Below are 25188 nucleotides of genomic sequence, written 5' to 3' on the forward strand. Positions count from 1 at the left end.
ATCAAATGGTGAATATTTGACTTTGCGTCAATCAGCCAAGCATCCCAAACTATGAGCAACATGCCGAAGTTGTAGTTCTTCTTGCAACCATAGACATTGCCTTCAGTACATTATGGGGGGCGAACTAGAGTGCTGGGCCATAATGTCCCCCTCCCGTAAATTCAATTCAATTCAATAACAATTGCAGGCACTCTTTATAGAAAGATTTTTGTTACTGGAGAAAAAAAAATACAAAATTTGAAATTTTTAGCTACTCAGGTCAATGAAAATTAGAGGATCTTCATTTATTATAACGTCCAAAACGATTTTTGGGATTTACCCAACCCACTCTCCTTTGAAGCCAGTATTTCGTGCTTTGTCCTTGAGGACGAGATCAATGGATCACAATGCATTCATTCATACAATATCTTATCTCACCTTGCCTTATTTTGCATAGTATTTGATATCCAGTTTGGTAATATGTTTATTTAGTAAATAATGACTTCGTCATTGCGTGATCCTTGTTGTAGAAACTGGGGTTCAATTCCTGGCTGAGATATTTTGGGGCAGGTTTTCTCATTGCATTTTGGTTTCTTGCTGTTTTCGTTTCACCATAGCTCCATTGCAATCATGTCTCACTGCCATTGGCTCTGAATAGTTTCTGTAGTCTAAAATATCCAAATAAAAAAAAAAAAGACATGTATTAGGTTACCACATACAGTTTTATTCTCTACTTCAGTACACAGTTATGTTTTGAAATGTGATTGTGGGTTCTTTCATATGAAATAACAGTGTTATAACAAAGTCCACTTACGACTTTCTGGGTGTATGTTCCTTAAGAGCAAGTTGCAATATTCTTTTTGTGACAATTCTTGGCTACCATATTTTCTAGCTGGCGAGTTAATCGAATTTATTTTGTTGAAATGCACCTCTCTGTGCTCACACTTCACTCTCACTTTCGTGTTTAACAGTATTGCTTGCTGTGACTAGTTTGGTCTTTGTAGATAACTGTTTCCTATTGTAGAATTACATAAAAATACTATTGTACATTTGTGTATACATTCAACTGTGTAATTATTTTTTGTTATTAATTCTTTGCTTTACTAGAGGTTCATAATCACTTCTAAAAAAATTGTAGTAATGCGATATTTTCTTTCTACTTTATGAATTATTGGGCACCGGGAAATTTGGATACTTCTTATGAAACTTTTTTGTTACTCTTCTCCACAATTCTTACTTTGCAAATGTGTAAATAATAAACATTCGTTATTCTCTTCTGAATTTCTTATTCTACTGATCAACACACTTAGCAAACAACAGAAATGTGTCTTATCACAGCAAGTTTAGAGTCACACTATCTGTAGCCTGGCAGTTGGTATGCTTTAACCCTGGCAGTTACCACGTTGCCAGAGCATGACTCATTTCTAACTCAGCTGAGCTAAAATATCACAGAACACTCTGTATTACTCATTAGTCTCATATGCCTCACTTCTTTGCCATGCTCTCATTTACTCTGTTGTTCTTGTACTTCAAATATAAAACATCAAAATAAGTATAAATGTGTAAATGTTAGCTGTGTGTGCATGCGTGCGTGTGCGCGCACGCGCTTTATCACAATATCTTTTGTTAGTGGTGTGTTAGAAAATTTTTAGTTTACGTAGTAAGAAACAAAAGAAGTGAGACATAAAAAAGCAGACGTAGACATGGTCTATCATAGTCTCTACAATTACGTAACTGTGTGTTCCATATCACAAAGCATTCCAGCTGTCAGATGTCTTAACTTATCAATTACTAGCAGTGTAGGTGAACATATCTCTTACAGTATCTTCAATTTTTTTTCGATAAATACTGATAATTATCAACTTTTTATTTTACAAAAATCCCATCTATTATTTGTACATGCACTTCTGTTATTTTATTCCATAAAAGTACACCAATAAAAGAAATTAGAAAAATATACCGCATCTGTATCATGTAAGTGCATAAGAGGGATAGGAAGGTTGAATTCCCTTTCTTTCTTAATCTCGACAAGGAAATTGCATATATAAGTTTATGCTTTGCAACCTGTTTGCAGGGAAAGAATTTTAAGTACAGCAAAACTTATTTTATATGTTTCTCACTTACATATGCGTTTTTGACACTTATTCGTTTTTTATTTTCTGAGGTTCCGGCAGAATTACAAATGCAATAATTTTCATTCTTACTATTAATTAAACAAGATGGATGTCCAAAGAAAAGTGCAATGTGTTTTGTGACTGGCAAAATTTGAATCTGGACTGTTTGTCGTCGTCATTTTCATTAAGCATATCCACAGCAAACTCATATCTTTTGTGATATTCATCTGGATGAAGTGCATGTAACAATTGAAGTTTATAAGAGTCATATGAAGATGTTTCTTTAAAGCTCTATGAACTGTTTTCTGAAGTTCTAATTGTCGGGCACATTTATGAACTGATTTCATTGAACTCTGAACAAATGCATTTCGGATGGCTTCTTCTGTTTCATCATTTGTCGATGGTCTTCAAGTACAGTTTTTTCCAATATGCTTCCAGTCTTTTTTAACTGTCTATCCCAACTACGAATGTTATTCTCGTATGGTGGTTTTCGTTAAACATGCGACGAAATTCACATCGTACATGAGTCACAGATTCAAATTTTTCTTGCTACATAACACATTGCACTTTTTGTTTGGACATCCATCTTGTAGTCCACACCTGTGGAGTAACAGTCAGCGCGTCTGGCCGTGAAACCAGGTGGCCCGGGTTCGAATCCCAGTCGGGGCATGTTACCTGGTTGAGGTTTTTTCCGACGTTTTCCCTCAACCCAATACGAGCAAATGCAGGTAACTTTCGGTGCTGGACCCCTGACTCATTTCACCGACATTATCACCTTCATTTCATTCAGACGCTAAATAACCAGAGATGTTGATGCAGCGTCATAAAATAACCCAATAAAATAAAAAATAAAATCCATCTTGTATAGACCCTAATTAATTATGAAAATTATTGCATTTGTTCGATTGTTACCATCTTCTGTTTCCTTCAGTGTCTCAAACTTACAGACGAAAAACTTTGAGAGTTTTATTTTCATCTGGCACCAATATTACATTTCTGTCTCTAGTCATTCAAAAATTATAATCCTCTGAAACTCCACCTTGACCTTTGGGATACAGTGTATTTACTTGATAGTTGCTGGACATTATGATGTCTCAAAATGCAGTTAGTCCTCCTCCAAGTAGTAAAGATCAGAATTCCTCTTTATTCTGTAGCTAAATAATAGACTTAGATTCACATATCAAACTTTTTACGACCTTTGATCTAACGCTTCGCAAATCTAGAATATACAGGGTGTTCGACAAGTCCCGCATCATAGGGTAAATTATAATATGTGCTCGATATGAGCGCCTCCAAGTTCATAACATGTCTGGAGGCGACACTTCATGCTACTGAGAATGCAGTGTAACATATCAGTGATGGTTTCACGACACTTTTCCTCGATCCATGTTCGTAGATGTAGTAGATCACGAATCTTCACTTACACTTTTCCTTCAGATAACCCCATAAGGCAAAGTCAAGGGGATATAAGTCTGGCGACCTTGGAGACCATTCTCTGGGTCCTCTGCGTCCTATTCACCGATTACTGAAGTTCTCATTGAGCCAACTCCACACACTACAAATTTTATGATATTGCCTATAATGCGGGACTTATCAGACACTCTTTAGACAGTTACTGTAGTATATGGTGTAACAATCTTTTGTGTGTTTTGCTTCTTATATGTAATGTTATATTGCACCAGAGCTGCAAGTGCACAGATGCACCCACCTGGCCAGCCTATTGTAGTATTCCGTGCAGACAAGGCTCGTTCCAATGAACAAGACGAGACGTTCATGGGCAATCTAAATGTTTATGATGAGCTGAACGTCTGGGTGTCTGAAAAGTGTGTGCCTCTAGTCAGGGAGATCACGTTTGAAAATGCTGAGGAATTAACTGAAGAGGGACTCCCATTCCTTATTCTATTCCACAAGCCAGACGACAACGAGAGTGTCAAGAAGTTCAACGATGTTGTTATCAACGAACTTCTCTCAGAGAAACGTAAGTATTCACTTGTTCAGCAAATTTCGTGTAAATTTGTGTTTTTACTATTTTCTGTTTGTCTTATATACTGTACATGTTACACTTAAGTTAGTTTTCGACTTGTAAAAATGGGAGTATAAGGGTACAGTACATCAGTTATTCATAGATTTCTTATTGAATTTGATATTCCCAAGAAACTAGTTCGATTAATTAAAATGTGTCTTAGTGAAATTTATAGCAGAGTCTGTATAGGCCATTTTCTATCTGATGATTTTCCAATTCACTGCGGGCTAAAGCAGGGAGATGCACTATCACCTTTACTTTTTAACTTCGCTCTAGAATATGCCATTAGGAAAGTTCAGGATAACACAGGGTTTGGAATTGAACGGGTTACATCAGCTTCTTGTCTATGCGGATGACGTGAATATGTTAGGAGAAAATCCACAAACGATTAGGGAAAACGCGGAAATTCTAGTTGAAGCAAGTAAAGCGATAGGGTTGGAAGTAAATCCCGAAAAGACTAAGTATATGATTATGTCTCGTGACCAGAATATTGTACGAAATGGAACTATAAAAATTGGAGATTTATCTTTCGAAGAGGTGGAAAAATTCAAATATCTTGGAGCAACAGTAACAAATATAAATGATACTCGGGAGGAAATTAAATGCAGAATAAATATGGGAAATGCCTGTTATTATTCGGTTGAGAAGCTTTTGTCATCTAGTCTTCTGTCAAAAAGTCTGAAACTTAGAATTTATCGTCATCATCATCATCATCATCATCCTTCACGAATTAGGCCTCTGTAGACCTGTTTCGGCCCCATCTAGCAGTCTTCTTAAAGGTCTTCCTGGTCGACGATGTCCTCTAGGTTTATACTGCATCATAATTTATCTATCTTAGGGAAAATTACATTACTTTCAAGCCTCAAACAAGCAGTATAAGGACAGAAGTTAGAATTTATAAAACAGTTATAGTACCGGTTGTTCTGTATGGTTGTGAAACTTGGACTCTCACTTTGAGAGAGGAACAGAGATTAAGGGTGTTTGAGAATAAGGTTCTTAGGAAAATATTTGGGGCTAAGAGGGATGAAGTTACAGGAGACTGGAGAAAGTTACACAACGCAGAGCTGCACGCATTGTATACTTCACCTGACATAATTAGGAACATAAAATCCAGACGTTTGAGATGGGCGGGACATGTAGCACGAATGGGCGAATCCAGAAATGCATATAGAGTGTTAGTTGGGAGGCCGGAGGGAAAAAGACCTTTGGGGAGGCCGAGACGTAGATGGGAAGATAATATTAAAATGGATAAAGGATATAATGGTAGAGACTGGATTAATCTTGCTCAGGATAGGGACCAATGGCGGGCTTATGTGAGGGCGGCAATGAACCTCCGGGTTCCTTAAAAGCCAGTAAGTAAGTAAGTAAATATATTATAAACTTGGAGGTGGGGTATGATGATAGAGACTGGATTAATCTTGCACAGGATAGGGACCGCTGGCGGGCTTATGTGAGGGCGGCAATGAGCCTTCGGGTTCCTTAAAAGCCATTTGTAAGTAAGTAAACTTGGATTACATTTTGTTGCGTTTTACTAGCAGTGATAAGATGTGTTGGTGACTGAAAGTTTGTTATCCAGGATAATGTGAGGAAATCAAGTCTCTAGCCCAAATGTGCGTAAGTAGTACATTTTTAAAGAGTTACCATTATAATTTTTATTCACATTAATTACTTTCTGTAATACAGAGAGATAGCGTCGTTGCACCTCCAAAATCCACTATGTGCATTTAGACAGATTTTTTTCAGGAGAAAGAAAAAAGCATTATCACTTTTAGTTCCCATGATTTTCAACAATCAAAATATTACAAACAGCTGGTGTCTCCCTTCACTTTGCCTAGGAATCATGTCCATGTCAGAGAATATCAGAGTTGTTGCTCTGTAGCAGAAGAAAGCAAAGATCAGTATTGCACATGCACAGTTCACAGTATGCCGGACACAAAAATCAATTCCCAGCCGTGTCCTAAACAACGAAATAAAGTCAGAAAACTTTATTCAGATTGAAATTAAAAAAGATTATGCTTACTTCGAAATGGCTCATATTTTGCTGAAAATACACTTTATCGCTGTAATATCTTATTCTTAGCATTACTTCGTAGTAATGAAACTAGTTACAAAGGGTTGCGGTCTTGTGATGAAATGTAAAGAAAACTGGAAAAAGAGTAAAAGGCATGCTTCTTATTTTTATTGCGTTTATCACGATTGCGATATTTTCATGCCTTTTAATTATCTTTAGTTACATAATTCATGGTGTCTGTAGTCATATTGTACCTATTACGAGGACGGAGCATTTTAGGCCTATGTCTAACTCTTTACAGTAATTATTATTATTATTATTATTATTATTATTATTATTATTATTATACACTGTTTTATATGCTGACTAGATATTACTTGCAAACTCTGAAGATGACCTACAATTATCATTATTTAATCTACATAAAATAGCCAGAAATTATACAATGAATATTTAATTAGTCAAGAATATAGTGCTTGCCTTCGAAGGGAATAAACTCATGCAAATCAAAATATGCCTAACAGCAAATTGTTAGAAGGGTGAATATCTAGAACTACAAGACCTACTAAAAAAAGACTGAGACTCATTTTTTTCACAGATGTTTATTACTATATTTCAATGTTTAGATGATCTTTTTTCAAAATAGTCCCCTTCTACTTGAATGCACATAGTCCTCGAATACATGATGCATGCCATTCTTTGTCAGATTCTTGAGAATCGTCTCACATTTCTGGAAAGATCCTTGAGAATCGCGTCACTTTTCTGGAATCTGTTATTATCAGTGATGAGTCATGACCAGGCTTCGAGACTTTGGACCCGATATGATAAGTTTACTGTGCATGTACTATAAGTTGTTGACTCGCTGCAGGTAGTGAAAGGTAGAGATGTGCTGAGGTAACAACGTTGCTGTTTAGAATAGAGTACGGTAGTATGGGGAAACACACACATATGTACATTCTGAAAGTAAATATACATTACACAATGACAGTGTCAAAAGAATGTGAAAAGCATTTATTCTCCTGTCTTTTATAAACATTTGTGTTTAATTATACACAGTGTTAATGGTGGAAATAAACATGTAGCAATTTTAATTTCTTCATTTATCCTATTGGTCGTCTTTAGGAAGTGCAGTTACAGTACCGAATTACAATGTACTACAAGATACATTCTCAGTGTCTCAAATGTAAATCTTTTTCGGCTATCTGCCAAACACAGTTTGTATTGTGAAAAGCTGTGCTCTACATCGCATGACGTGATAGGAGCAAAACGAAAAAACCTAACATCATTGCAGTCTCTAAGGACAGTCCTTTATTCTCGGGTGACTCTATGTCCACTAATTTGCTGTTTATATTACACAATGTTCCATATCCGTTATTTTTATATAAAATTGATTTACACTTCTGTTTTACACGTTCAATACCCTGTGTATTTGATGTCTCATTAATTCTCTGCATCATTTTCTAAATTAATTTGAGGGCTTCCTGCATCTCTTGCTCTGACTTTTCTAAACGTGTAATAGTTTCAGACAGAGTTTGAAAATAGGTTTGTATGAAAACCAAATTATTATTCGTCAGAACCTTCAAATCCGGAGCGTTTCCCTTTGCGTATTTGTTGGCATTAATTCTACAGTATCCCCACCCACTGTACGCTTTACCACTATACTCAGTACGCCGTTATGCTGATTTCTCACTGAACTGCTCTATCGGGTCCGAAGTCTCGAAGCCTGGTCATGACTGTATCATTATGATCCTGAAAGAAAATCATCCAGGACAGTGTGGAAATCGCCAAGTTCCCCAACATAAAAAAAGGCAAAAGTTGGTGACACTGAGGAAGCACATTGCAAAGAAACGACCACAACTTCATCGGGATGATGGAGACTGCATTATGACAATGCGCATCCTCACATTGCGAATCAAGACATGCAATTTCTTGCTAAATTCAACGTAACCTGAGTACCACATCCGCCTTATAACCCCGATCTCTCTCCATGTGACTTTTTTTATTCCCATCACTAAAGGTAAAGCTCCAGGGCATTCAATTTGAGAACTCTGAAGCAGTGCTCAAGAAATGTGAGTCGATTCTCAAGACCCTGACAAAGAATGGCCTGCATTGTGTGTTCGAGAACTGGAAAAAATGCTATAAAAGTATATTCAAGTAAAAAGGAACTACGTATCATGTAAACACTGAAGTGAAGTAATAAACATCTATGAAGAAACATCGCTCTCAGCCTTTCTTGATCGGCCCTCGTATCTTGGATATGAATTATTATTTATACATGACTTTGACATTCCCAATAAAATTATTAATTTATAAAAACCTTAAACACTATAAATTCGGTGATGAAACCTTAGTCTAAAAGTGCACACGAATAAAAATTTATAAAACTCTTGCCAGGTAAGTTTTGTCTTCCTGATGTGAGACGTAACTATTGCAGATTTTCCGTAATTATGACAGATTTACCTTCCTTTCCTCACTGTTATGGAATTACAGTCGAAGGAAAACTATTAAGAGAAAGCAAAATTACCAAGACATGTTGCAAATATTAAGGACTTACAGATATTAAACTGAATTTATGTTAAATAGCGCAGTTGAATTTTAATGTTATATTGTCCAATGTGCTGTTTAATGTTATATTGTCAATGTGATAAGACAGTCAATCATGTGAGGAGTATATTTAAATGTGTGCATGTTTAATGAAATTTTCTTTTTTCAATTGTCATAAACTCATAAGCATCTGCATTGTTATTCTGTGGTGAAATATAATATATGTTTTGTTTACAGAGAATATAAACTTTTTAACGGCAGATGGTGTAAAATTTGCCCATCCACTTCATCATCTTGGGAAGAGCCAGGGTGATTTACCTCTCATTGCTATAGACAGTTTCCGACATATGTACCTGTTCCCAGACATCAGTGAAATGGAAGTACCAGGAAAGCTTAAAGCCTTTCTTCAAGATTTATATTCTGGAAAGTTGCATAGGGAGTTTCATTACGGGCCTGAACCAGTTACAAATACACCAAAACAAATTGATGGTAGTAACAAGAAACCGACCACACCACCAGAATCCACTTTTAAGAAATTGGCTCCATCAAAGAATCGTTACACACTACTTAGAGACGAATTATAGGCAGAATGGATGGACGTACAAGTGTTAAACATTGTTGGATTTAATTATTTCATTTAAATTGTATGTGGAAATTTGGCACGTGTTTGGTGTAAGGTATGATTTCTTCAGTGTACAAAATTAAATCTTTTTATTTTATTTCTTTTAATTTCTTCTCATAGCACATTGGACTGTAATGAATGAAGAAATTACATCTTGTACCAAGTAATAGCACCATATCCATTTTCCATTAAAATTGACTGATACGATCCAATATTCCTTGTTAGAAAGGGGTTTCGTGTGATACGGTGAGGTTTCTTTACGCTGGTAAGTGAATTTTGCATTTTTCTACAAAATAACTAGTTTTTTAAATACCTATAAAATTGCCTAGTCCTGTTTGCTGTGTGTAGTGTGATACGGTAATTCTGAAACATAAATTTTCTATCTATGGCATAACTGTCGACACTTCATCATAGTGTTATAGTGAACGATGGAGAATTCACATGCCAGAGTAGAACATCAAGTATACATACACCCTTATATGCAAGGTGAAAAATAATTCAAGAATAAAGCTACAATTTACGGATTTGGTGTTTTGATACACATAACTGTAACAAGAGAGGCATGGTCATGTGCAGACAAGTTGTTAAGTTTTCTCAAATCTGATCACATTTTGCGTAGTTCGTACAATACGTGCCTGCTGAAATTTAAAGTAAATTCTTTTTTTTTTTTCTGTCATTAAAATATAATAAAATATCGAACACACTTTGCGTGTAAAGAAATGTGATGTTCTTTGAAGAGACAGCATCTTTTGAAGACAATTTTGTGTAAATCGGCAAGATAAGATAGAGGCTTGTGGTTGTATAATTGTATAAATGGTGTGGATGTCATGGAAGAATGTTGCACTCCATGTCTAGCACTGGAGTTTTTAATTATGCAAGATTTTTGTACTCAAATACTGTCATTAGGGTTCTCCTGTTACTACCAAATAATAGTAATAATAAAAAAAAAGGTATTAGTAACATTGAAAATATAAAATAATTTACAGTAACATATGATGCATTATGTCTGATATTTACTCTCTCCCTGGAATACAGCCCCAAATACTGATATTGAGAATTTAATTTTATAATTTTTTTTTTCGTATTTAATATTGATTTCATTCCTGCATATGAAGGTTGAAATTGTATTTGCATCAAAAATCTTATTTTTTACTAACTTTTGCAATAGGGCAGAATAAACACAGACTGTTTCTAGGGGAGAGTTAATAAAATCAGTTTGTAAGCTTCTGTCTCAGATTTTATTTTAGCCTCTGGCTTCATATTAGTGAGTGCCAAGTTATCGTCAGGTCCTATAGAAAATTATTTCAAATAAATCAGAAGTGAAACTTGGTTTGTTGGTATACATTGCTTTCACGAATGTTCGTCAAATGAAGCCTTCTAAGGGATATTCTTGTGGAAGATTTTGTATTAGAGCTGTCGATTTAATCGATTAATCGAATTGATTAACCAATTAACTGATCAAATGTGTTTTAATTGATTAATCGAACCAATTCAAATTATCGTGTGGTGAAGGTGAAGAGTACGACAATTTTGTTGTGCTGCTCTTACTCTACATTAAGTTTAAATAGGGATTAACTTTACTTTCATTATGAAGAAAAACAGTGGGACAATTTAGACATATTCCTTACGCATAGAAGCAGTTTGATCGAAAACTAAAAGAGCTGGGCTTTAAGCCATGTAGATTGAAACAGGACATAATTACTAGGTGGAATAGCACATATTTCATGTTTGTTAAATGTCTTAAGTCTGATTCTCACAATGCGTGTTTCTGTGATGGATTGCTGGAAGTGCTGATAGCTGTTCTTTCGTGCTTGCTTGCTAGTAATTCTGCCCACTGCTGTCTACTTTGTTAACTACCATGCTGGATTTCAAGATTAGGTTGCTTGCTCTTTTTCGTTATAGCTTGCAGGCTGGAACTGTGTTACCAAGTTCGTTGTTCTAAAAATACAGCATTTAAATATAGGACTTATACTGTTTTACACTCCTGGTTTAATTACTTCATTACAACATGTACTGTTTTTAATGTAGGACTTTAGTTGTTTTCCACTTATGGTTTAGTTTCTTCTTCATCATGAGTGTTGCCAGCAGAAGAAGCAGCAACGGACAAACAGCAGGTGACTTGAATTAAACAGTCCGCTAGCTATGAATGGTAACCAACACCGAAACAAACACAAGAGCCAGCAGTGTATGCCAGCTGCGTGGCTCAGTCGAATAAGGAGCTTGCCTGCCGGTCTGAAGTTGCGTTCGGGCGCGGGTTCGATCCCCGCTTAGGCTGATTACCTGGTTGGATTTTTTCCGAGGTTTCCCCCAACCGTAATGTGAATGCAAGGTAATCTATGGCGAATCCTCGGCCTCATCTCGCCAAATATCATCTCACTATCACCAATTTCATCGATGCTGAATAACCTAGTAGTTGATACAGCATCGTTAAATAACCTACTTAAAAAAAAAAAAAAAGAGAAAACAGTCGAGGAAACATGCACTGTGGGGACCAGGCTTCAGTTGTTTTCAGAAAAAGGATGAGGAATTCGTGTCCAAAAGAATTTCAGACAGACATGGACAGTGCACACACTCCTGTAGAATCATGCAGCAAGGAGAGGAAGTTGAATTTTGAGAGTGACTAAAACAAACAAGATTCCAGTCATGCCCTTTAGGTTCCGATTTTGACATCACTTGTGATGGAGATCACATTCTACAAGTCATTGCTGGAACTAGAAGATGATCTCACAGATCTTCTGCAGTATTGGAAAACACATTCTCTCCAGCTTCCACATCTCACAGGCATAGTGAAAAAATTGCTTTGCATTCCAGTTATTTAATTTTTCTACGAGCGAGTTTTCAGTAATACTGTTAGAGTAGAGTGACCCATAGGTCTGAAAATGTCAAAGAATTGACATGTTTGAAGTCCTGAAGCAAAGAGATTTGGCTGTAAGTGTAAATTGGAGATTTTTGTTTTCTCAAACTTTTTGTATATATCATCAATGTCAATTGCTTCTTAATAATTATTTGCAATATACATCAATAAAATTAAAAGAATTTGTAAAAACGTGTTTTCTTCTTTATAGCGTGGACCTATGGAATTACTGTAAAAATAGTAATACAATATTTTTTTTGTTAAAAACACTTTTAAAATTGATTGTTTCTTTGATGACAGATTTAAACCTCATAAGTGATACCAATAAGGCATCGCTCATGAGAAAACTAAGCCAGGAAATAATGGACTACATTAACTCATCATCATCATCATCATCATCATCATCATCATCATCATCATCATCATCAGTAGAAGTTTCCACTCAGTTCTGGGTCATCTTAGAACATAGCCTCTTCCACAGAGTCCTGTCTTGCCACAATTGCTCCTCTTGAATTCTTTCCCAATCCTGGCCTCTCTCTTTTAAACCTATGCATACTTGATCTAACCATCTAGTCCGGGTCTTCCTAATGTTCTTACACTTTTGCCTTTCATTTCCAATGCCCTTCTTGGTATTCTTTCATTCATCCTTCTTAAATGACTGAACCATTTTAATCTCATTTTGACTATTGTATCTTTTAATTTTTGAACTCCTAGTGTCTGTCTAATAATTTCATTTCTGATTTTGTCCCTAGTTTTCTTTTCTATGCTTCTTAAAAATGTCATTTCTCCTGCCTGGATTCTACTTATGTCCATTTTAGCCATGATCCAGGCCTCAGCACCATACATAACTATAGGCATGTACAGTGAAATACTGCTATTACAAATGCCGCAATTACGAATTTTTTAGAATAACGAAATAATTTTTTAGTCCTAGCCATTTTACTATTAATTAATTTACATGTTAAAAATGTTCAGTTTAAAGAACGCATAAGTAACTAACTTTTCAGTTTAGTGTAATAATAATTCATCCTGCTGCAAAAAAAAAATATTATTTTAACGAAATTAGACCTAATAAGCAGTTAAATAGTACATTATGCAACGAGCCTATAATGGGAGTAATTAAGATGCGAGGATCTTTATGAAACGAGCGCAAGCGAGTTTCATAATTTTCATACGAACCATTATAGGCAAGTTTCATATGACTTTTTATGCTCGACCATATTTCTAACTTGAAATTATTTCATAAGTATTCATGTTATTGTTATGTGAGTGAGTGCAATAGCCTACCTCATGAATTGTGAGATGTGCGCAGACGCGAAAGTATTGATTTTTTCCTTGAAACAAATGTCGACGACCTTGATATAATCTAGAGAGAGTAAGATAAACATTAGTCTTGATATAACCTTGAAATTGAATTTGACATTGAGAAACGAGATGACAAATTGAATTTATTTGAATATTATTTACAATTAACGCTAATTATTGTAGTGACAGAACATAACCTTCTGTGACAGTATTGGATTTCCGGCCTCTGTGACCTTTCGATAGTTGTCTTTCGATTGCATATCCGAGAATAATCGAAAACCTGAACTTTAATGAATAGGTGTACTTTAATGACATGCATTAAAGGACTGCTACCAGGTGTATAATTACTACATTTCGGCATGGTCGAGCATAAAATTACTTAAAATAGATTCAAAAGAAAATAAAATAAATGAGTTATTGTTAGGCATCAGTCACCCTTGGTTTCAGCAAGCTTTCTGAATGCACTTCAGTAGACACAATTGTTGTGATTTGAATTTATGAATATTTAAATGAAATGGTTTAATAAAGTCTAACTTTCGAAGGCAATTTGTCCTTAAACATTGTTGCGGGTAGAAGTAAAGAAGTAGGTATGTCAGAAAAAAAAATCCTGCTTTCTAAATAATATATTTTTTCAGATTCTTTTAAAATGTGATTTCTGATCAAAATTAGATTAACCGGTCGATTAATCAGTTAAAGGTAATGGATTAACTGATCAAAATTTTTAGTCAATCGACAGCTCTATTTTGTATGTCCAGAAGCTCAGTGAATTTGTTGTTCAACACATATTGTGAAACGTTCTTTGAGCTGGTTATCAATGATTTCCCAAAAATATTATCTACTTCTGATTATGTGCATGAACAAAAATCACGCTAAGCTTTCTGATTATAGTTTTATTGGAAATATTTTTTGCCCAAATTACATTTCATGATAATCTGAAACTGAGTTTATAAACTTATTAATTTTTGTTTGAAATTACAGCTAATAAATTTAAAAGAATAAATGGTCTGTTTTTTTTGGAATTGATGGCACTTGAAACATCTCTAAATACAGAAATCTTTCATTCTTAATTATTGATGCTAATGAATTGACGTGGCATAAATTGATACTTCATCTTTTGTATTTCATATTTCGTATTTTTAAAATTGTATCATGTACCACTTGAAGATAAAATTAACATGAGACTGAGCACACTGATTCAAGAAATAAACAGCTTAATCAAAGCAGAGAAGCTTTTTTTGCAGTTGTAATAAATTGTAAATTAAACCGGCCAGTTGCTTGCAAATGAAAAAACATATTCATCTGATTTATTTTTTTATACCGGCTTTGATCTTAACTAGAAGTAATAAAAATAATTTTAATTTATTGAAAAATATTGTATTAGTTTTGCTTACTGCATTACATTTTCAAGTCTGCTGATGTTTCTAGTGGTATTTTTCAGTAGCAACAAGTACAGATGAATTACTTTCATTGCTGCCCTCACATAAGCCCGCCATCTGTCCCTATCTGTGCAAGATTAAGCCAGTCTCTACCATTATATCCCGCCTCCCTCAAATCCATTTTAATATCCTCCCATCTATGTCTCGGCTGTCCCAAAGGTCTTATTCCCTCTGGCCTCCCAATTAAGACTCCATATGCATTTCTGGATTTGCCCATACATGTTACATGCCCTGCCCATCTCAGATGTCTGGATTTGATGTTCCTAATTATGTTAGATGAATAAATTATCTTTAAATGAAAACACTGCATGTCATACTTAAACATGAAGACAGTGATTTTCTTTTATTAAGTTAGAATGTAAAATATACATTTTTCTTTTCCTGCTCCTCAGTTTTGTTCTCAATATTGCAAAGAAGAGACTTATCTGAAGAAAAGATAATGAAAAGAGTGCGTATAGAAAACATAATTAATAGCTAATTATTAGTTGAATGATTGTACAACATAAAATAAACATAAAAGTCTTAAACTTCAGTATTGGAATAAAACACAGTAACATTTTAATATAACCACACTTTTTACAGTTATTTAAAATTGTAAGTTTGAAATCTGCTGTTTTGTTTTCCAAAATTATAATAAATATTTCAATTTTTTGAAAACCAACGTTAGCTTTATGAAAGATATGGCTTCTGTGTTAATTAAAACTATATTAAAGGAATTTAAAATTGATAACTTAAAAAAGAAATTATGATGTAACATATTATATGTTTTCCACGTAATTCATGAGGTTGTGGAAAGTTAGTCGCAAGTATTACTCTCAATCACCATCACCACCACCACCACCACCACCACCACCATCATCACCACCACCACTACCACTATCACCACCGCCACCGCCACCACCACCTACATATTGGGCCTCTGTTCTACCGTATTTGCTCGCGTAATTTTCGAACTTTTTAACCTATTTTGGCTGTTTGAAAAATTAGGGTGCGTAAAATATGCGAATTTTTTTAATTGCACTCCTTGATCTGGGTTTTATTCAAGTATATAGTAAACTAATTAAGAATACAGTACTTTTCTCACCGAAGACTACTGGTAATTTGGAATTATAAATAGTTAAATTGGGTAGATGACAATCATAATGAATGCAAACTACACAGCAGACATACCATTCTCAACAGGTAGTCTTTAATTGAGTAAATTATACGAGTTTATAGGTCTATAGGCCTAGGTGGTTGATCGATGGATTCTTCATGTTGTGGTGACAATTGCACGATATCTGTTAAACAGTAAAACTTGTCACAGTCACTCCCCTTAGGGGTAATTTACAAGGACAAGCATAAGTGTTGAAGTAACGTTATTTAGGGTTTCTTTGTGAAGCAGGTAGTTGAGTTGGGTACTGGTCAATGAACAATGCCGTGGAATGCAAATATTGGCAATGGAATTTAGAAAAGGAAAATTCATATTACACTGACAAAAAATTGTAGGTAAAATGTGTGCGGAAAACACACGGAGCAAAATTAAAGTTCAAAATAATCCTTTAAAATTTAGGGTGCGTAAAATACGTGGTGGCGCAAAGTACGCGAGCAAATACGGTATATTTTTGTTACAATGAACATTTACATGCAGTAAGGATCCTTTTGTCATGTGGTCAACATGTAAGGAAGCCATGCAAAACAGTACAGAACCAAGCATAAGTTAGGAGAGACACAACTGTGCTACTGTTTTCATTGGATAGAGTAAATCTTCTCGTTTGAGAATTAAACTTGAGTTTCTGATTTTGGAACCACAACCCACCATTTCAATAGCAAAGGAAGAGTTTCTAATTCAGCTAGGAGTGCTAGATAGGATGAATTTGGGGCAATACTTCAGCTAAATTAATCTCTATAGGGTTTCTTTATTTTCTACTGTCAGACACCATTTAATCATTTATATAAATTGTTCGTACTTTATAATTCCTCATTCATTCATTCATTCATTCATTGTGTTCTGCTCAAGAGCAAGTCTTTCACTGCAAACCCAGCATTCACCAATCTTTCCTATTTTCTGCCTTCCTCTTAGTCTCCATCTGTGATCCATGTATCTTAATGATGTCTGTCATCTAATATCCTCTTCCACACCAAACTTTTCTTCCATTCACCATTCTTTCCAGTGTATCCTTCAGCAGGTAGTTTCTTCTTAGCCATTGACCGAACCAATTTTGTATGCATTTGTATAGCAGACTTCCCTAAACTCGTGATACTACAGTGGGACGTCGATTATCCGAACTAATTGGGACCAGGTATAGTTCGGATATGCAATTGTTTGGATAACGGAACATAAAAATGGCAGAGTACATAAAATATGTATATAGTTTCTTTACGACGATGTACCATTAATGTAGGCCTACTGCACATGCAAAATATGTGCTATACATAATAATGATAACAATGACACAATTCAGTATGTACCTTATTGCTTGAAGAAATCGTCAATTTTTCGTTGCTGAAGTGATTTTTTTTTTTTCCTCGCTGTTATTTATACTCGCTTTAACATCTTTGGTCATATCGCGAGTTAATCTTTGGTTGAAATCCGAAGGCCTGTGTACTATTGTAGAGACTGGTTCTATTGTTGTGAACTAGATGGCGACTGTATGTATATTACTGAGTTGTTATGAATATGATTTCGATGATGAATGAGGCCGGTAATTTTCAGGGATGTTGTGGCACGAATTTCCTGACATTTGCCTTACGGTTGAGGAAAAACCCTGAAAAACCTCAACCAGGAAATTCAACCCGACCAGGAATCGAACCCGGGCCCTCTGCATAAGAGACCAGCATGCTGACCCCTGTACCACAGAGGTGGTCAAATGATTTTGTATCTATAGTTAACACATTATGTTTTCATCGTGTATTAGAAGAAGCTATGCCTCATAATGTGTACAGGACAATCGAAAAACACAATCCAATCACTTTAGCACAGAACACAAGTCAACCCACCATGTCAACAAACTTTTTCAAACTGAAAATGGAACTGTTCGTGACAGGATGATCGAAAAACACAATCCAATCACTTTAGCACAGTATACAAGACAACGCACCATTTGAATATGCTTCTTCAAACTGAAAATGAAACTGTTCCTGTTTATTCAGTAACATAAGGCTATTGCTTGTCAATGTACCGTTAGATTCCTTGCACTAAAAGGCAGTGAAAAGAGTTGGGTTATTTCTGCAAACAATAATCATTTCGAGTGAGAGAGTTCTTAAGCATTTATGGTCGGTAATTTGTCAAAGCGAGATGATTGACATAAACAATGTACACAAGGCATTACCGCATGTAATACAGTGTACAGTACAGTATCTCGTTAATATCTCATCACTGTTAATCATATCAGCTGGGATCGTTCTCAATATGTTACAGGGGAAAATAAATATGTACTGTAGCGTGTGTATGGTACCTAATTTTAAAAAAATAATCAGAGAACATAATACGAGTTCGGATATTTGACATAACGGGTGATTGACGTTCGGATTATCAACGTCCCACTGTATTACCTTACCTTATATTCAGTCATTACATCCGGTATGTGCAGGTTTTGTCTGCTAGGGCAGTGAATCACTATATGAGATGACCTTCAGGTTGGCAAGGAGGCTCTGCAAGTCTAGAAGCAATCTGTGGCACCTCCACCAATATCGCTGCAATCTGAATTATTTCAGTGTAAAAGCTGAATCGTAGAATATGTAATATAAAAATAATTTGTATTATATGACTTATTTTAGATCATTTCCTTTTTGATTAAAAATTTTTTTAATACAGTAAAACTTCGTTAATACACTCCCACTTATAACACTGTCCTGTTCATTATGCTCTTTTTATAGAGTCCCTGGACATTTCATATGTAGTATTTACCTAATCTTGCATAATTTTACTCCTCTTGTAATGCTTCCAAATCCTATTTGTAATGCTTTTTCGGATCGGAAATGACTAAAAAATTCTGTATAACTTGCGAAACTTATGTTTTAAAAGCATGGTGAAGAAATATATTGCTGTGACTGTATTGTGTAAAAAAGAATTTTCATTCTCTACTCAAAAAAACCTTTTGTTCTGCACTGTTGGAAGTTACACTTACCGGTAGTTTCTTTTGCGTATGAAAGAATTTTAATATTGAAAAGCCTTCATGTCAATACCATACATTTCTGTAAAATTTAATCATCCTTTGAATTCTGTGGAGTGTGCAGTAAGTTTGATAGTGCAAAATGGCAAAACGGAAATCTCCATCTATAAGTGAAAAATTACATTAGTGTTGGTCCTAATGGTGTATCAAGTGAAGTTGTCAGTAGTTACTTGAAACACATAGAAAATAATGTTATCATTCATAATAGCAGTATAAAGACATGGCAAACAATAATGAAAGAATTTTTTCATATGAAATGAGCTCATATTTGCATTTTGTAAATTGTTTTCCCCATTTCATAAATCATTCCCCTTCTATAACATAGTCGTCCCACTTACCGTATAATGCTTTAAGGCTATAGTCCCTTGACGAGTGTATTAACGAAGTTATACCGTATTACTATATAAATAGTAGATTATGAAAATGTATCAATGTCAACACATTTCTTATTCATGTCTCAGTATTGTTTATATGACTATGTCAGCAAATAATCAGAAGTTAAATTTTGAACACAGTTTTTCTCTCTTCTAATCTTTTTAATCTTCATTCATTTGATATTTTTATACCATTAACAAATTTAAGGATAACAATATATTGCACTTCATTTAAATATATACTTGTGTGCATATATTTTGGCATTTCCAACCAGAAACATGTACTATACTGTACTAGGAAAAGAAATTAATCACACAAAAATGTAACGAGGATATTTCTCTCCTTACATACTTTGTTTCATTAATATTAGAATACAGTAGAATGTGTTATTTTTGTACATATATTTATGTGTATATTATTGAAAAGGTTTAATTTTCTAGACGTAAAATATTTTGTTATAAGCATTAATTAAATGATGATTTGATTCATTTGCAGAAAGCTTTTTATATGAATGTAAGAGACTTTCTTTAGTAAAGCTATAAGTTTTGGAATGATTATGACAATATTCATAGATGAAAACCTACTTAATTTAGGTATTGAGTAAAGAGAAATTACTCCCAATAATTCATTTAACTGTACCTGACCTTGAAAAGACTCAGGGCCTCCTGAATATGAAGCCAGTACAGAGAGTTCCTATGCAGACTGATCCCACTCCAACCTCTACCTAACAAAATATGCTGGTCATATGCTGGTATACAGACAAGTCCGTGCACGCTGCCTTACTCCATTCTTTACCGCTTAGCTTCCTCAGGACAGGCGCTCCTCACTACATTCATTAAGCTGATGAAACGTTACTACTTGGGATCAGTCTTTGTAGGAACTCTATGTATATTTTATTAAGGGGAGCAGGTGGTGATGCCTGTGCGTTATACAATAAATCATTCTGAATTCAGTGGTATAAAAGACAACTGATTAGTTTTTATCCAAGTGCAAAAGAAGTTCCTAACTGATAACCTGTTTTCTTTTGTTAAATGTACCTCATTCTTCAGGTGCACATTATTAACTGCAATCTTTAGTCATATGGCTTGTATTTTTTTTTAAGTTATCAAGGAATGCAAATTGTAAATTCTAAAGCAAAATTCAACACTTCACCTTTAGTGAAACAGAAAAAAATATTGAACTTTCATTAACAATTTTTGTCATTTTTTTCAATGCATAGATATTTTTTTTCCTCATGTTATGTGTGTGATATTCATAAATCCTCAAGTCTACTTTGTGGAACATAGGCTGCAGATATTACTGTAAAAATTTCATTTAAATATATTCAGTAGTTTCAGAGAAAAATGCACTTCAGTTTGAAAAATATTAACTTACAGAAGAGTGCATTTAAAAATAAAAAGGATGTATGAATTACATGCGCTGCAAAATTTAAAAAGGCCATTTAAAGGGTATATCTGCAGAGATACCCCCACAATATATGTTAATTTAAAGTGCTTGTTTTGTACTTTTTTAAAAATACAAAATAAAAACTTGGATTTTTGATCCTTAATCACTATCCACTCCCCTTAAAGACACAGAATGTCTTCTGGAATTAATGAAATCATTCTGGTCAGATACAAGCATATGAAACATTAGCATTTCTCGTGATCATTGTAGGATAAACTTCAGATTACTGTAATATTGCTGCTTGTACTTCACTGCTAGATAAACTTTATTTTCTTTGTTTTTTACTTGACACTATTTGACTGCGAGTTTGTATACTGGTGATATCTTACTTCTGTAATTTGCTGTTATTCTAACTTTCTCACTTTGTGAAGTTTAGAAAAAAATATTGTGACTTTTCCACGTTGCAAATTTTGGTCATAACTAAGTTCTCAGCATAACAATGTGATACACAAGGTTGACATTTTGATTTGTGAGCACTGGATTGTTCTCATCTATTTTACTCTTCTTATGACAACACCAGGTACCTTGAGTATTCAATTGAAAACTTAACACAGCAAATCCACCTTTTAACTTTCTGTGATTATTCCCATGAACTCGAGATGGATTGAACTGTTTTCTAAGAAATTTCTCAAATTGAGGATTGTGTTCATTTTACAAAACTACCGTTTTTAATATAAAGTTAAAGCCATGCTGGTACTGTATTTCTTGGACTGTTTATGAGTTTTTTTTTAAATATAATTCATTTGGATGCTACCAACAAAAATGACAATTAAATTAAATACTTCTCCACGATCATAAAATCCTGTGAAATACAGTCTTTCAAGTTATTACTGTTTAAGATGTTTGAAACTAGTTGTAAGGTGCCTGAAAACAATTTGAATCTTCACTTTAGGTATGTTGTACCTTTACTGTCACACAAGACTTGCTAATCATATAATGTAAATAAATTTTAACACTCTGAAGTAATAGTCTTGTCCAAACTTTATACTTCATCATTACTATCTCTGCTTTATTTACAACCTGTGCTCAAAAGCATTACTCTCCATACAACGACAAAAGTCTGTGCGCCTAATAATGTCTTGCTTTACATTCCGCAACATATTCCTGTTGACAGTTATTACAGCTGCATGAAGTCGTGCAGCGAGATCCATCGGGCTCTGAAGGGGTTTTTACTTAAATTAAGTACATAAAAAACAACTTTTTAGCTGACTCAAACCACTGAACCTCATTTTGCAGTTCTACACTCCTTCACTTTACCCCTAGACTATCAGAAACATAATTGAAGCAGGATGGGTTGACTTTACATTTATGCTGCCATTTATCCAGCTTTGCCAGATTGTGTAATTTGAACACAATTTCTCTTGGAAATTAGGGCCTGGGCACAATTTTCGGAAAGAATAATTTGGACATAGTTTGCAATGGTAACTTGCGTGGTGGCTTGCATATGAATTATTGCTCAGCCTGTATATCTGTTGATAAGCAAGTCATGTGTTTGACGTGAAAGTTTTCTTTGTCTTCACAGAGCACTTTTATTTACTGGTTGTTTCATAAATGCACCAGCAGAATTCTCGAGTTTCATATTTCTTGCATTCCATGTTTGGTTGCACTGTAAATCCTTTGTATTATTCTTAATTGCTGGAAAATGTTAAACTGTTGGAGATTGTGAAAGTATATTCAACAGTATTATGACATGAGATTTCTTTTCTTCTGTACAAACGTTAGTTTTAATGTCATTTCGTAACTAGAATTCTACATATGAATGTTAGTTTTATAAGAAATGCATCCAGCAAATTGTGAAAATGGTTGTTCAATTGTATGAAATATGTAGCATACTTAACCTGAAATTTGCAATATAGTTCTGGAAGGAAGGAAGTCTCTTATTCCAGCACTTTTGTAAATAAAGGTACTGTGAATATTTCAGTTTCTTTTACAGATACGTGTTTCATTTACTTTTCCTCTTCCTTTCCTATATGCTAAATTTCACAACATAGTATATATGAAAATGAATAATTGCATTAACTTCTTCTGTTTTGTAATCATAGCTTTATACACAATTAATTAGAATGATGGATATACACTGGTAAGAAAATGAAGTAAATGTGTCTTTAATTGGTGTTTTCCATATTACTGTCAATATGACTGAAAAGTCAAAATTGCATTTATACGTTCTTTTTAAGTTATATTTAAATAGTTTTTATATTTGAGCTTATTTTCAAAACGACCCTTATTCATTCCCATGACATTGTGAGAGATGACGGAAAACGTTTTTAAGTCTAAAATTTCTTACCAGTTAGACAATAGAGATTATAAAACCAAAGAGGGTGAGTTCATTTAGAATCAAATGGGAGCATGAGATTATATGATTTCAAAGCTGGAACTAATATTTTGTAGCAAATTCTGCAGTGGACAAGAGTCAGTTTGATTCCAATAGTTACTTTTAACGCAAGATTTTGTGGTTTAGAGGGCGTTCTGAAGCCAAATAATGACAGATGTATGTAAAGTTATAATTGAGGAATGCATCGATACAGGAAGCTCATTTTCATTATCAGGTTGACAGAGATATTTTGAAAATGAACTCCTCACTTGTCAAATTTCTCTTGTTCGTTTCATTTGAAGCTCATAATGAAATCCTACCAAATAGTTGCGCATCATGCTAACTCTTAATTTTGTTTTGTGTCTTTTAACGTGAAACATTTATGTGCTTGACACTCGAGAAATCTGGTCACACACTCTGTTAATACCATATTGTGACGTTATCCAAGCATGCTATCTCACACAAGCAATAAGAGTCGTGCTATTCTGTTTAAGCTGGGAATACATACAGTAAATGTAAAAGCTGAACGAAATATTCAACTTATTTTAATTTAATAAAAAAAATATTCGTACAAAAATGGGGATGATTAATAAATGTGGGGAGCATAAAAACATAGTAAAATTATACAGTTTTGAACTGTAGTATTAATTTCCAAATTAATCCAAATCTCTGATTATTGTTCGTTACAATTTCAAACAACTCATTTGCATCTTATTGATGTAGGAATTGTTTCATCTTTCAATAACTGCATTGTTGTCTCGAAACTAGGCTTAATGGAATGAAGAACAATTATGAAATAATTAACGAGAAGGCTCCGCCCTGTTACATTTAAAGTGAGGAATGTACTAAGGAAATGAAAAAAAGGAGTCGAAATTTTATTTCAAATCTCAAAAATCCTTACACCAATCATGCTCACAATAACAATCACAAAGAGCATAAATGTGTCATATGACTTTGAAGTACATATGGAGTGTCATTGCAGTAATTCTGCATTTCCATATGTTGTAGAACGGAGAAAAATTCTCTCCGGCACTGGGACTCGAACCCAGGTTTCCAGCTTTGCGTGGTGGTACTTTATCCACTAAGCCACATCGGATTCAAGTTCCAATGTTGTATTGAATCCTTTTCTTTTTTAAGTACTACCTACTATGTTCGCCTTTGTTGGCCTACCCTTGTGTACCATGTCACAGTATGTGTGACAGTAGACACAGTGTCCAACCACAAGTACAGAGGTGCACTCATTATGAGTGACTAAGTGGCCGGGGCCCGACCGAACATGGTGCTGTCTTGATTCACGTTGTGATTACGTACACTTTATCTTTTACTTTGATGTACCGAAGTACATTATGGAATTTCAGTGCAGTAATTCTGCATTTCCATATGGTGAAGAATCTCTGGTGCTGGAGACAATTTTTCTCCGTTTTACTGATTCTTCACCATATATGTGTCATGCAGTTATAGGGATTTGATGAATCCCCTGTCTCTTTTTCACTTTTGATGGATACTTACCTCACTCTTCACTCATGGAGAATATAATTCAAGTATTGAGAAGTATTATACCACAGATCACATAGATTGCTCATTCTTATGTTAAAATAGGTTGCACTTTGAAGAGAACAACTGCCAGGATCGCCACCCATCTGCCGTAAACGAACACGAGATGGCAGTACAGTCGCTAATGCAATTCAAATGGGAGTTATGACCTGACTCCTTACGTAACAATTAGATGGCAGCATAGTAAACCTGACAAAAGTTGTTATCGTAAAAATCTATAATGCCAAGCAATCTAGGTACCGGTATATATGATCTAGGATTATACTTTCGTGAATGTCTTAAAATCACTTTCATATTTTCTGAGAAAATAGAAGAAACACATTTTAATATGAGCATTATTCTCATGAATGTAATCAAGAATAGAAAAAAGCGGATTTAAACATGTATGAAGTTTGATTTCACTGAATGATCAATGATGTTTTTTTTTTTTTTTTTTTTTTTGCGTTTAGTTATAGGC

At 34.5% G+C, this 25188-nt stretch overlaps 1 protein-coding gene across 1 annotated transcript in view; it reads left to right on the forward strand.

Moving 5' to 3' along the window:
- ERp44 (Endoplasmic reticulum protein 44) overlaps positions 1 to 22795 on the forward strand; it is a 72317-nt gene extending 49522 nt beyond the window's left edge. Inside the window, exons 6-7 of the mRNA XM_069817182.1 lie at positions 3776 to 4071; positions 8909 to 22795. Of these exons, the coding sequence (XP_069673283.1) occupies positions 3776 to 4071; positions 8909 to 9255 (643 nt within the window). The 3' untranslated portion in view covers positions 9256 to 22795. The remainder of the gene's footprint in view (positions 1 to 3775; positions 4072 to 8908) is intronic.
- The last annotated feature ends 2393 nt before the right edge of the window (positions 22796 to 25188 follow it).

Source organism: Periplaneta americana, chromosome 17 (assembly GCF_040183065.1).
Source record: "Periplaneta americana isolate PAMFEO1 chromosome 17, P.americana_PAMFEO1_priV1, whole genome shotgun sequence".
In the NCBI taxonomy this organism is placed as follows: Eukaryota; Metazoa; Arthropoda; class Insecta; order Blattodea; family Blattidae; genus Periplaneta; species Periplaneta americana.